This window comes from Mangifera indica, chromosome 3 (assembly GCF_011075055.1).
Source record: "Mangifera indica cultivar Alphonso chromosome 3, CATAS_Mindica_2.1, whole genome shotgun sequence".
Taxonomy (NCBI): Eukaryota; Viridiplantae; Streptophyta; class Magnoliopsida; order Sapindales; family Anacardiaceae; genus Mangifera; species Mangifera indica.
The window spans coordinates 13785071-13798470 of NC_058139.1; the positions used below are offsets into that span (position 1 = coordinate 13785071).

General features: G+C 33.1%; 1 protein-coding gene across 1 annotated transcript; it reads left to right on the plus strand.

Annotated features, from left to right (window-relative positions):
* The first annotated feature begins 2895 nt into the window (after positions 1 to 2895).
* On the plus strand, positions 2896 to 9904 carry LOC123210142 (TBC1 domain family member 13-like). The gene is made up of 9 exons (XM_044628366.1): positions 2896 to 3396; positions 3600 to 3692; positions 3799 to 3903; positions 3985 to 4128; positions 4490 to 4588; positions 4667 to 4795; positions 7979 to 8158; positions 8712 to 8828; positions 9522 to 9904. The coding sequence occupies exons 1-9, from the start codon at positions 3049 to 3051 to the stop codon at positions 9684 to 9686; spliced, it is 1380 nt and encodes a 459-aa protein (XP_044484301.1). The 5' UTR covers positions 2896 to 3048; the 3' UTR covers positions 9687 to 9904.
* Positions 9905 to 13400: the final 3496 nt, after the last annotated feature.

The following is a 13400-nucleotide window of genomic DNA, read 5'->3' on the forward strand; positions in this document are numbered from 1 at the left end:
GTTAAATATTTATATTGGTTGTTCAAATTGTAGTTAGAATTGAGTGTCATTGAATTATCCAAAAGGCAAAAATCCGAAATAGGTTAGGTCTGGCCCATCATATTCTACTGTTTGTGGCTTGGAGTATATGATAAAATAATTGTAGGTGATGGAGTATCCAATGATAAAACATCCTAGAATATAATCCTATTATATAAGATATTAATTGATATTTGCAATCAATTCATGCAAAATATAGGAATTGTGAATTTGATTATAATATTCGAGTTCAAATAAAAAGAATATATTTAAAAAGAGATCTCTCTCAACCTAAAACTTATAAGTTTCTTTTTAAAGGTTTTAGTGGATTTTCAAGACGACTTATTATTTCGTAGTCATGATAAATCCTATAATTCAAACAACCAAAGAAATTTTCTTGAACTTCTATGATTTCTTGTTAATCATAATGAAGATGTATATGAGGTTGCTATCAAGAATGTTCCTAATAATCTCAAATTAACATAATCTATGATTCAAAAAGATATTATAAGTGTTGCTTCAAATGAAACTGTAAGTACTATATTTAAATATTTAGAAGATTATTTATTTTTTATATTGACTAATAAATCTCATGATATCTCTATAGGAGAACAAATGGTTATTGTCTTGTATTATATTAATAAGAATGGATTTGTTGTAAAGTGTTTTCTAGGTGTTAAACACATTACCAGTACCACAACTCTCTCACTCTGTAATACCTTCAGGTACGTTTCAGGGGTATTTATGTCTTTTGATATTGTTTTAAGATATTTCCAGTTTTAAATACATACATACATATATATATATATATATATATATATATATATATATATATATATATATATATGGACAAAAAGATAAAGTTGTATTACATAGATTTGGATATATATAAAGAGAAAAAAAGACAAAACAAAGAAACTTCAAGACTTTTCCATCTCTGTGTTACTTGGATTATTCCATTTATGTTAGAAAACATCTTTTGGGTTTCCAAAATCATGTTCTAATACCAACTTGTAACATCCCTCCTCATAAGTACTATCCACCGGAGGAGAAATGTTATGAATTAATATTCGGAACGTCTATTATTTATTTATTTATTTATTATTATTTTTTTTTAAAACTACTTTGAACTCAACTCATTACTGAAAGTATTTAGAAATTATTCTAAGAAAATTAAAAATCTGGAAGCGAACAAAAGATATATATATCTCATATGAAAGCGTCTAAAAACATGAAGTAATCATATACAACTGTACAATCATCTCAAAAAGGTCAAAAGTCAACAAGAACAACCAGAGATAACCTGTTCCTGTCGGATCTATCTTTGCTAACCTAACTCTGCCTCACAGTTACCTTTATGTTATTACAACATCAACTCTTCAGTATTATTTTTTGATCTGTCACTATCACCACCCACCTTGGCCCTTAGTAGGAGTGAAACAACAAGCAAAGTTATTTCATTGTATTTATTATTATTTTTTTGAAATGGGATTGCTGAAGAGTTATGTTTATGTTAGAATGATGGGTCGAAATAGAGGGACAGTGAATGGAATTATGAACCAAAAGAAAGGAAGAGTTTAAAAGCATGACTATCAATTGAAAATTTCAGACACAAATATGAAGATAAGTAAAAATGAAAGAGTAATATTATACGTATTTATTTTAGGTATATAAATACATATATATATTTATATGTATTATTATATAATTAATTATTATTTTATCTTTAATTTTAAATCATTTAATTATATAATGATATAAATAAGTTTATATATATTTATATATTTAAAATATATATACATAATTTTATTAAAAATTAAAATGGTTTAGTAGGTATTCCCAGTTTACAGTAATTTCTCTAGATTAAATGGAAATAAACTGCATCAAAATTAAAAGGTGATTTCTATTTGCCATTTTTTTGGGAATGGAAATTTCCCACCCAAGGTATGTTGTATTCTCAAGTTTCCCCCCTTTAACTATGGAAATACCAAATATCTACCTATGGGCTGTTAAAAAAAACGGATTCAAGGGTAAAATCGTCATTTTATCTATAATATTAACAATAAATTAAAATTTAATCCCCGTTTCCCCCCCTGATCCCCAAAAAATAACCATTTCCCCCTAGACCAAGTTTTGAAAAATAACATTCCCGCCCCTAAGGTTTAGTTTTCAATCCCCGACACCAAATCCGGAGCCATCGCCGACGACGAAGCCTTCCCGACGTACCACCATGCTCCGACGATCTCTCTTCTCTCCTCTAGAACACCGATCGACCCAGATCTGATGAAGACAACGACCTGAAATTTGAAGAGCTTCGTCGTCTTAACGTCTTCCCACATCTGGGCTGTCAAACATCGTCGTCTTTGTCTTCCCAAGGTCGTCGTCATCGTCTGGGAAGATGAAGAGCTTCGTCTCCCGACGAAACTCTTCAAATTTCAGGTCGTCGTCTTCTCCAGATCTGGGCCAATCGACGTTCCAGAGGAGAGAAGAGAGGCCGTCGCAGCATGGTGGTCCGTCGGGAAGGCTTCGTTGTCGGCGATGACTCTGGATTTGACATCGGGGATTGAAAACTAAACCCTAAGGGGGGAGAATGCTATTTTTCAAAACTTGGCCTAGGGGGAAATGGTTAGTTTTTAGGGATTAGGGGGGAAAAAGAGATAAAAGTTTAAGGCGTTAGAGTTCCGTTAAATTTAACTGCTCATGGGTGGGTATTTGATATTTTCATAGTTAAAGGGGGAAACTGGACAATGAAGCATACCTTGGGTGGGAAATAGTCCTTTGGCCATGGAAATATGAGAAAATTACCATAGGTAACGGTGACCATGCATGATTTTGCTAATTGGTCCTTCAAAATCTCTAACTAACCCAGCTGTTACTACAGTCCTCGGATGATTCTGTCCCTCTTTCTGCTTTAGGCTTACACGAACAATCCAAAAAAAAAAATAAATTCACTGAGTGAAGAAGAGAAAATCCGAGACAATCCAAATCGCTCAGAATCGGATCCCCAACAAACAATACTTAATTTCTGAAATGGTGAAGAAGAAAGTGCCGGATTGGCTCAATAGTTCTCTCTGGTCCACCGCTCCTCCTCCTTCCGACGACGATCGCCTACACCGCCACTCCACTAAGCCAATCGCCACCGCCACCGTGGATCCACCGCATGTTACCGCCGCCGCTCCTGTTCCCGCACGTCCTCCTCAAGCTCCTGCTCCTGCTCCTGTTCCCGCACGTCCTCCTCAAGCTCCTGCCGTCGGTTCGACAGTTCAAAAAGAGCCTCCGAAGCCACACGTCATAGTACACAATAGTGATAGCAACAGCAATAACCATAGAAATGATGATGGAATGGACAATTCTGCTCAGGCTTTGCTCTTGCCCGAGGTTTTTTTTTTTTTTTAACTTTTGTTTATTTTACTTTTTTACTTTATGATTTGTTAGGTTATTCTACAGTGCAGTACACTAGTGATACTGGTATATTTAGAATAATATGTTGATAGAAACTTAATTGGGCTGTATTTATACTGGTACATTGAGGAATGGTAGATGTTTTCATGTTGTGATTATGTGGATGTGTGAATTTCCAGCTGTCGAAGAAAGTGATAAATATGAGGGAATTACGGAGGATAGCTTCACAGGGCATACCTGATGGCGGGGGCATTCGATCGACTGTCTGGAAGGTGTTATTCATTTCTTGAGTTTTAGTAGAAACGAATGCTACTGATTTTTTGTGGAGTATGTTAGGGTTAAACGTTCAATTTTTGACTAATGTAATCACTGTGGCAGCTCTTACTGGGTTATTTACCACCAGAGCGTGGGATTTGGTCATCTGAATTAGCCAAGAAGAGGTCTCAGTACAAGCACTTCAAGGAGGAGCTTTTGATGAATCCTGTAAGCAGTATTTGCATTTAGTTTTGGTTTTTTATTTGTAATTTGTTTGGGTGGTTTCTGAATGTTGATGTGGCTAGTCAGTCAGAAATTACAAGGAAGTTGGAAAAATCTGATAATGATGACCCCAAAAGTGAAAGTAGAGGTATGCTCTCAAGATCAGAAATTACTCACGGGGAGCATCCTTTGAGCCTTGGAAAGACCAGCATCTGGAATCAATTTTTTCAGGTATCTCAATCACTTGAGAATTAGTTTTGAATTGTGTGCTTGAAACATCAACTTGCTTTTATGTTTAAGAAACTAGCTATTCTGTATTTGATTTGTATGAGGTATAATCACATTCATAACACATGTTCAAACATTTAAGACAAATTGATAGTCCTTTTTTGTGACAAATAAGTTAAATTTATTTATGTTTGCCTACCTTTGATTTGAGGTCAAACATGTCTTCACTTTGTGCGTCATGTGTCTTCCTTATTAGGAGTCCATAATAATGACTTTTGGTGTTGCTAAGTATAAAACAATATAAGCAGGTGTATGCATTCGTGACATACTTATGAAATATCTGGTTTTATTTTTGGCCATGTAGGACACAGAAATCATGGAGCAGATTGATCGAGATGTAAAGCGCACTCATCCAGACCTGCATTTTTTCTCTGGAGACTCCCCTTTTGCAAAATCTAATCAGGTTCATGCTTGTGTTGGGATCAAAATTTGATATAACTACAGTCCAGATCACGGACTTATATATATCTCTCATTTTCAGGAGGCTTTGAAGAATATATTAACTGTCTTTGCAAAGTTAAATCCTGGTATTAGATATGTCCAAGGGATGAATGAAATTTTGGCACCTCTGTTCTATGTATTCAGAAATGACCCTGATGAGGAATTTGCGGTAAGTATATTTAGTTTCTTTCTAAAATAAAACAAGTTTCTTTTTGCCTTATTAAAAATTTTTCCCTTTGGGTGGGTTAAATGATTATGTTTCACTGGTTTCAAAGTTTCGAATTTAAGTTTAATCTGCTCAAGTGTTGGATTACAAAAATAAATAGAATAATTCAATTTAATGCTTGAATTTTTGTGAATGTTCTTTTCATCACCATTTTGTTTGATTTACATAAAGGGATCCTTGGCCTTACTTATCTATATGAAAAGCAATGTGCTTTGAAAGAGATCCATAATGGAGTTATCTCCTTAGATGCACTTTGGACATATGACACTGTATCTGACTTCATACAACAGAAATGGATTACACATGGACAAGTGCTCTATGGGCACCTTAACTTTTGAGGGCACATATCAACCTGGTTTCCTTACCCAATAAACGTTAAACCTTACAGTCTATGCTATACTGATATAGCCTGAGTCATCTGTTGAGTGGTTAATTGCTGCAAGATGTATATTACCGACATACTCAAGTTACTGCAACCATGCCTTCTGAAAGAGTGTTAGGTAATATTGCGGACACACCACTCTAATCTTGGTAGGATGTGGTTGTGGGTATAAGTTTGATAATCATCTCCACAGAATAACCTGTTTATGATAGTGTTGACCTGCACTCCACCTTCTCACTCTTTCTTTCCTCATGTGAGTGGTGTAATGCTATGTTTAGCAAGCCATGGGCTCAGAAGAAACTACACAGAGCAAAATTACAGCAGTCACCACTGGCACAGAATGCTAACATCAATTTGAAAGTGCACCTTCATCATTTTTGTGACAAATCTGAATAGGATCCCTCATCATCTAACAGAAAATAGATCCTGCAGATAGCATTGAGGCAACCTCTTGGCATAGATCAATGAATGATTGCCTGTGTGAACTCTTGCACAACCCTTGTTGTTGTTGATTGAAACCCTATGAAGCTTATTATCAATGGAAAACTTTTATGAAACCAAAGTAGTTAATGATCATTAGAAATGAGTGTATCTATGAGTATCTATCTTGTGCCAAAAAGTGCATCCTCTTTATTCAAAGACCATGAATGCAATAGGTAGAAAATACTTTCACTATAATGCTATGATGTGACAACGAGATCTTGTTGAAACTAGTACATGTAAGCAGATCTAAGAAGTTTTGAGACCTATAAACATAATTTATTTTTGTAGTGTAGAATATACCTTTCTGGAAAACAGCATTGAGGCAACCTCATAGCAAAGTTAACGAGGTTATATACATAAGCCCTTTAGTAACCTTAGAGATCAAGTCTATGAACACAAGGAAAACTTGTGCCTAACCAAAGTACTCAATTGTTAGAAGTATACTAGTATATCTAGATAGGAGTATTGACTTTTGTGCAGAAATATAATCTACTCTGTTACACAAGAAATATAAAGGGGAAAGAAAATTCATGTATTGTATTTTATGATAGGGGTAATTGTAGGTGACCTCCACGGGTTACACAAATTAGTAGTAAGGACCCATTTTTGGGAAATGGGAATTCCCATTTTGATGATCTGTTTGGTTAAGCTGTCAGAAAAAGTTGTTGAAGACATGAAATGACCAATTTACCCCTCATACATCTGCAAGGATATTAACGTACCATTTAACCTTGAGCAATAAAACATTTGACAAAACCACCCCTTATCTTCACCAACTCAATATTCATCATTTCTTATCACTTTTTCATGTTTTCTCACTTCCAAAATAAAACAAAAGCTCAAAATTGATCATTATCACTTAAAAAGATTTATTAACAATGAAAAAATTAAATCATATGACTTCAGTCTAAGAAAGCCCTTATTATTTCATAATCAACATCCTCGAGCACTATATTCAAACAACTTTCACCAACACCTTCAAACACACTTATATGATTGCCAAACATCTTTAAGAAAAGGTAAATAAAGTTGATTTGTCGTCTACGGAGTTGTTAGTTGAAATAAGAGTGTGAGCAAACTATGCTAGCAATGCAAAGTGTGTGCCAACACTATTTGTTTGTGCCAATGAGGGATGGCTTGTAGTAGCTTGAGCAAGTGGCGCTAGCAATGCAAAGTTCACAATGGCAATATATGCATGGCGCTGGCAATGCAAGCTTATGGTTGTGTGGTCCTGTTGTGGTCAATGGATTTGACTATCTGATTTTAGAAGATCCGGTTGGTTTTGTTTGATTTGATTTTAAAGAAAATTTTGTTTTAATGTTTGTTATTAAAAAGGATTTGTTATGATAGAGGTAAAAAAGATAGAAGAAATAGATTAGTTATTTATTATTATTATTATTTTTTTTTTTTTTTGAGAGGATTAGGAGTTGTTCCTTTTTTTTGTTTGGATTGGACCATTAACTAACATGAAACATTAACTCCCTCAAGTGTTGAAGTTATGTTCCTATTTCCCAAACCAGGGGGTGTAAACTGCTAATTCATGACCCATAGATGGGGCTGACTGTAATTACTCCTTTTAATTGTATTGCAACCATGTCTTATCATACATACAGGTCGAACTAAGCTGTTCTGGGATTTTATACTTCCATTAATTAATTGGATGCAAACCAGTTTGTACTCATGGTGTGTTATTTCAATAATGTTACTTTCTCATTGGTACCTAATTGTTAATTGTGGTTTGTGGTCATTTGAGATAATATACATTTACTCTTTCAGTATCAGTTGTTTCAGTTGCCTCTGTCAAAATTGTAGTGTCTTATTTTACATTTACTTCTCTTTTGAGTTCACCTAAGAGATTTAGGAGGACCTGGAAATTCAACATACATACCAATTAAAAGAGCTAGCATTTCTAAACATATCTATAGAAAATATTTTAATCCTTTTCAAGGTTTCCTTTTGTACCATGGAATATTGCTGAACAACTTTGACAGATATTTTGTTGCAAGACAATATTTGATAGCAATGAGAACATTGTAGATCAAAATTGTTCCTCATGAACTTATTATTGATAGTTCTCATGCTACCATGATTTATCATGCTTTTGTTTTTGTTTTGTTTTTCATTTATAAAATAAAGTCATGCAGGACTCAAATTTATTGTTTTCCTGACCTCTGTATATTATTAAGATTTATGAAGCTACCTTGGTTTATAAGTTGCTTTAGTTTCATTTGGTAATCATTTTCCAATATTAAGTCATGCAGGCCTCTGCAGAAGCGGACACATTCTTTTGTTTTGTTGAGTTGTTGAGTGGATTTCGGGATCATTTTTGTCAGCAACTTGACAACAGTGTGGTTGGAATCAGATCCACAATCACAAAGTTGTCGCAGCTTCTTAAGGAACATGATGAAGAGCTTTGGCGTCACCTTGAGGTCACAACTAAAGTAAGACACAACTTAAATAATACACAATTTGTTGCATTTAATATGAATGATCTTATGTTTTCTTATTATTTTTCTTGTTTAACAAGATTTCAGAGTCTTCATATAAGTATCAAACTGAAAATATGGTGAATCACACCCACAAATTAAAAATACCGTGTTCTTTAGAAATATTATCCTATTTACATGACAAACAAAAATCATGTTCTTAGTTATATTTACTTTTGACTTGATTGGTCTTTACTCCTTACCACGGTATCCATGTCTCTGTTATGTTTTTACTGTATGCATATGTTTTAGTTTCACATGCATGAGGTCTCCCTATGTTATATTTGCTTCTCTCTCTGTTGTTAGCTGTCAACTTTAAGGTTCATTCTATTCTTCCTTCAATTAATCTGTGTTTTGTGATTAAATCTCCTTAGAGGCTGAGGATACATACAGAGAATCTGTTATACAAGCTTTTATTATTTTCAAGACATTTTAAAGTGAAAGTTCTGTTCTTTTTTGGTCAACTAATTCTTTTGAGATGCCTGACTGATGTATTAAAATTTGACAGGTCAACCCCCAATTTTATGCATTTAGGTGGATTACTCTCCTCTTGACTCAGGAATTCAATTTCGCAGACTGCCTTCACATTTGGGACACACTTCTGAGCGACCCAGAAGGCCCACTGGTAGGTTTAAAATTGATTTATTTTCTATTCTTCAGTTAAGATTTTTTATTTTATATTGATACGAAGATCCTATTCTTGAGTGTCAAAATATTTTCTGATGGAAGTAGTAATAGTACCCTTCCTGAGTATGAATAGTCCGGAGGAGCTTAAAGGCAAAGCTTAAGCAAATTGTTTATTTCTTCGGCTGCATTGCATTTTTCAAAAGCTGCATCCTTACTAAGATTGTATAATAGAGGATGTGACCAGATTTCTGTCCAAACAGTAATTAAGTGTCCAAGAAATTTTTTTTTGGTAATTTTAGATTGTTTGCTGGATATGCTTAGTCTCTATCTATATTCTATGAAAATACTTGAGTCATGATTACTGAGTTTCGTAAAACTAATAGATTTACGTTTCTTGACTGTTAAAAACTGCTGTTGATTTTGAATTCAGTTATGAAATTCTCTGGATCCGATTAGTCCGACGTGTCTCCTTTCGGGTTAATCACCTATTAACACTCTTTAAACTAAAGCAGTATTTGTGGGCTTCTCTTATTTACTTTAGTAAAGAAAATATTCAGTGCCTAATGCAGCTGTGCCTTAGGTTGAGCGTACAAATGTTATGGAGCATTATGAAGGATGTAATTTATGGTTTCTTAATAATCAGGAAAAGAATAACACAAAATCTAACAAAGTTGTGACACTGATACTACAGGAGAGTCTGCTGCGTATATGCTGTGCAATGCTAATTCTGATTAGAAGGCGATTGCTAGCGGGGGATTTCACTTCGAATCTGAAGCTACTCCAGAATTATCCACCTACGAACATAAGCCATCTACTCTATGTTGCAAACAAGTTGCGTAGTCGTTCCACTGCCTGATTTTGTTCCATTTTACAATTTCCCCTTGTTTGCATATTTCTGCTGTTAAACATTTAATGTTTGTAAATTACTGGATGTAAATGTTGTTCAAAGTTATGGGCTAACATGCAGGGGTTAAATGTCTTTTTCTTTTTTTTTTTTAAATCTTACATTAATTAATTGTACCTTTATGCAAGTGTCATTTGTTTTTAATTCAAGATTGGAGGGAATTTGGATTACCTTAGCGTTGTTGGGAATATTTGCAAATGTTATGTATCATCATTATGTTTGCCGTTGGTTTTGGTTTAACAGTAAATTCGAATTAGATTTTGACATGAGGCCAGCAACCAATTTATATGTATATATATATATATATATATATTGATTCGGTTATGACACTAATTAATTTAGAGTAAATGACATTCTCTCACCCAACGTTTGGTTTTAAAATATTTTTTCACCCATAGTTGATATATATAACCTTTTTTTTTTTTTTGTTTCCCAAACGCAAACTCTTTAGAAAAAAAAAAAACTAATTTTTAGAGAATAAATTTATATTCCAAAAATTTTTAAAAGATTTTTAAAAAATTTTCATAAACACCTGTAATATTTTAAAAAATTAAAATGTATCGTTTAATGTACAATTATATGATAAAAACATCTCTATCTATTGGTCAAGAGTAAAAAGGCATGAGGGTAAAAGTCAAGCTTGATTTTAACTAAATTGAACCCAAACAAGGTAAAACTAGTGAAGGAATGGGGGGTTTAGCTCGTGTTTAGCTCCCTTCATAGATTGAGAGTTCATTTTCAACTCAAATTTGTGTAGACAAGTCAAACTTGACCTGGGTTTATAGAACTTGTTGGCTTAAATTTGATTCACTTCTAGTTTGTGCAATGTAGTTTAATTTTTTTTTTATAGATTTTAGTTAAAGTTTCAATTCGGGTTCATATATGTCAAGTTTGAATTTGGGCTTATGCTCAATTTTTAAATATAATTTAACTTAGATTTGGATTCAAATTCAGATTTGTTTTAACAAAACTTGTATCAAACCTGAATAAATTTGTTTCAAATCTAATCCTAGATAAAAAGAAAAGCAAATAAAAAACTTCTTAAATAATTTGAAGATTTAAAAGATTATTTTTAATTTTTATAAAATAGAGTTACATAATAATTTTCAAAAATAAAATAATTTATTTTTTAAGTAAAAATGTGTTATTTAAACTTGTTAAGGTGGGAAAATGTGATTCACTGATTAATGTATGTTGGTTAGTGATAAAACTAGTTAAGGCTAGCTCTAGCACTATCAATATGTAACAGTAATACAATAATAAATTCACAATTCAATGTTATCAAAAACTATACTTTGATCACATTATCAATCGGAGACTTTTACATCCACCACCGTGTCCCTCCCTATATATAGAATGATCTGTATTCTGGACACCCCAAACAACTACTGTTTTAGTAAGAGCATAATCACTCACACTACATTTCTCTTCCAATTAAAAAAAACATTAATTCACAGGCAAATGTGCTCTGGACAGTGTAGTAGCCTAGCTTAGCCTAGAACATTGCCTTATTTGTCCAATTCCAACTCCAACTCATGCATTCATCCACTCCCTGCATAATATGTGCCTAGCCTACAGATCCCAAACAAGTTTTACTCCTTTAGAAATTTTGAAGATATCAGAGTTTATAATGAATGGTGCAAATTACCACACACAAAATTTTGGAAAAAAAAAATCAACCCAAATCGATTACAGTCTCTAACCATATAAAAATTTCTTCCCTGAACAAGAATAACCAACTCAAACCAACAACTTAAAGCAAGATCATTTTGAGGACATCATTCAGTGAATGATCATGTTAGGATTAGATGATGACCATGATAATAATAATAATAATATATTAAATTATGATGATATAATGATAATATATTTTATTTGATTATATCTGATTTTGATTAACATGATATTCAAATATCAAAATTAGCAAATTGGAATAATAAGAATGAGTCTAGGGTAGCCTCGCACTGATGAGAGCTAAAATTTCTTGTTGCCAATAATGGTATTGTCCGTATTAAAGTATTTTATTCTATTTTAGAGGTTTCAAACAAATTAGTATCATAACACTACGATTTTGAGGATGGGGAAGGTCAAACAACTAATGGAATTGGAAGCTCCTGCAATGGGGGAAGACAAAATTTGTCTTCGTTATGCAAGCAAAGAGGAATTATGATTGTAATTGGAAGTCATGGGATGTTCTACCCGTGGATGAAGACGGATCAGATTATGATGTCAAACTAACTATGTATGATGAGTGACGTGAGAAGAAACTAATCCAATGAAAAATCAGCTAGTTCTGTAAAGTTATTAAGCTGACTATGGACCAAGAAAGGGAATTAGTTGAATCTAGGGTGGGGTTCAATTGGTTGAATACAATGATCAGGAAAGGAAATCAATAGATTCCCAAGTTCAATTATTTGTGGCTTGGGGTTCAATTGGTTGAATACAATAATATATTTGATTTGATTATAGTAATTTTTCATTTCGAAATTCAGGATATTGGAATAATAAATAAGAGTAGTTGGATTGAAGAGAAGGGGAGAAAATTATTGGCTTGAGTTTATGGCAGCCTTTGACTGATTGGGAGACTACAACTTTTGAAAGAAATTAACACATTTTGTTGCCAACATTAGCATTGTTCATACTGAATTATTTCTACTAATTTTGAGGTTCTTAACAAATTGGTATCAAAGTACTGCGATTATAAGGATGTGAATGTAAGATATCATACAAGATAAAAATGGAAGATGAAGGAAGGTCAAATGACTAACAAAAGTGAAAGCTTGAGCAATCAGGGAGAACAAAATTTGTTTCTGTTGTGAATGTAAAGAGAAACAAAATCATGATTGTAAACACAAGTCATAGGATGTCCTGTTGGTGATTAAAAACAAATCAGATGACAAAGCCATCTTAATTGTGTATGATGAACAACAAGAGACAAAAAAAATTGATCCAGCTGAGACTATAGATTCTGATAAAGTCATTAAGTTTATGATGGACCAAGAAAGGGAATTGGTAGAATCTAGAGTTCAGTTGGTCAAATAAGGAGACTAGGAGGGGGGAATCAAAAGATTCAGGGGTTCAATTGACAAATTCTGATGAGTTCCAGTTGTCAGAATCCATTTTTTTCACTTCGTGATCTAATTCATTTGGTGATAAAGACTAAATAAGCAATGACTGAAGAAGAAAATGTGAAACAAAAAGAAAAAAAATGAGACGTTGACAGAGATGAGCTGACCTAAGATTAACAAAGATGACGTTGAAAAAAAGGGATGAACTCTAGGGTTGATCTTTTTCTATCACTAATGGCAATTGGAATAAAAGCAAAATAGGAAGAGTTATTACAAATTGGATAGGAAGAAATGTAAAAATGAAAGAAAAAGATTTCCAACTAGTTGGATCAAATATAAAAGAAAAACAAAATAATTAAAAAAAAAAAAAAACAAGAGATTTTCCAATTTTCCCACTTTTTGTTGTCAACATTAGTTTTGAAGTATTTATTCTATTTTAAAGGTTCCTGACAGACCGCTAGCTCCAAAGTAACAAAAGACTTCTAATCAGACTTTAATATGCTAGGTGAATGTTAAGTGCAATCATAATAATAAAAATACTCCAAATATATTTCAATGGAAGCACTACCAAAAAACATTATCGAGAGTTATCCAATCT

What these genes read in the sequence shown, in the direction of transcription:
- LOC123210142 (XM_044628366.1), top strand. Translation starts at nt 3,049, where the DNA reads ATGGTGAAGAAGAAAGTGCCGGATTGGCTCAATAGTTCTCTCTGGTCC. An exon ending in AGGAGCTTTTGATGAATCCT is followed by an intron (nt 3,904 to 3,984) that starts GTAAGCAGTATT and finishes GTGGCTAGTCAG; the next exon opens with TCAGAAATTACAAGGAAGTT. An exon ending in TCTGGAATCAATTTTTTCAG is followed by an intron (nt 4,129 to 4,489) that starts GTATCTCAATCA and finishes TTGGCCATGTAG; the next exon opens with GACACAGAAATCATGGAGCA.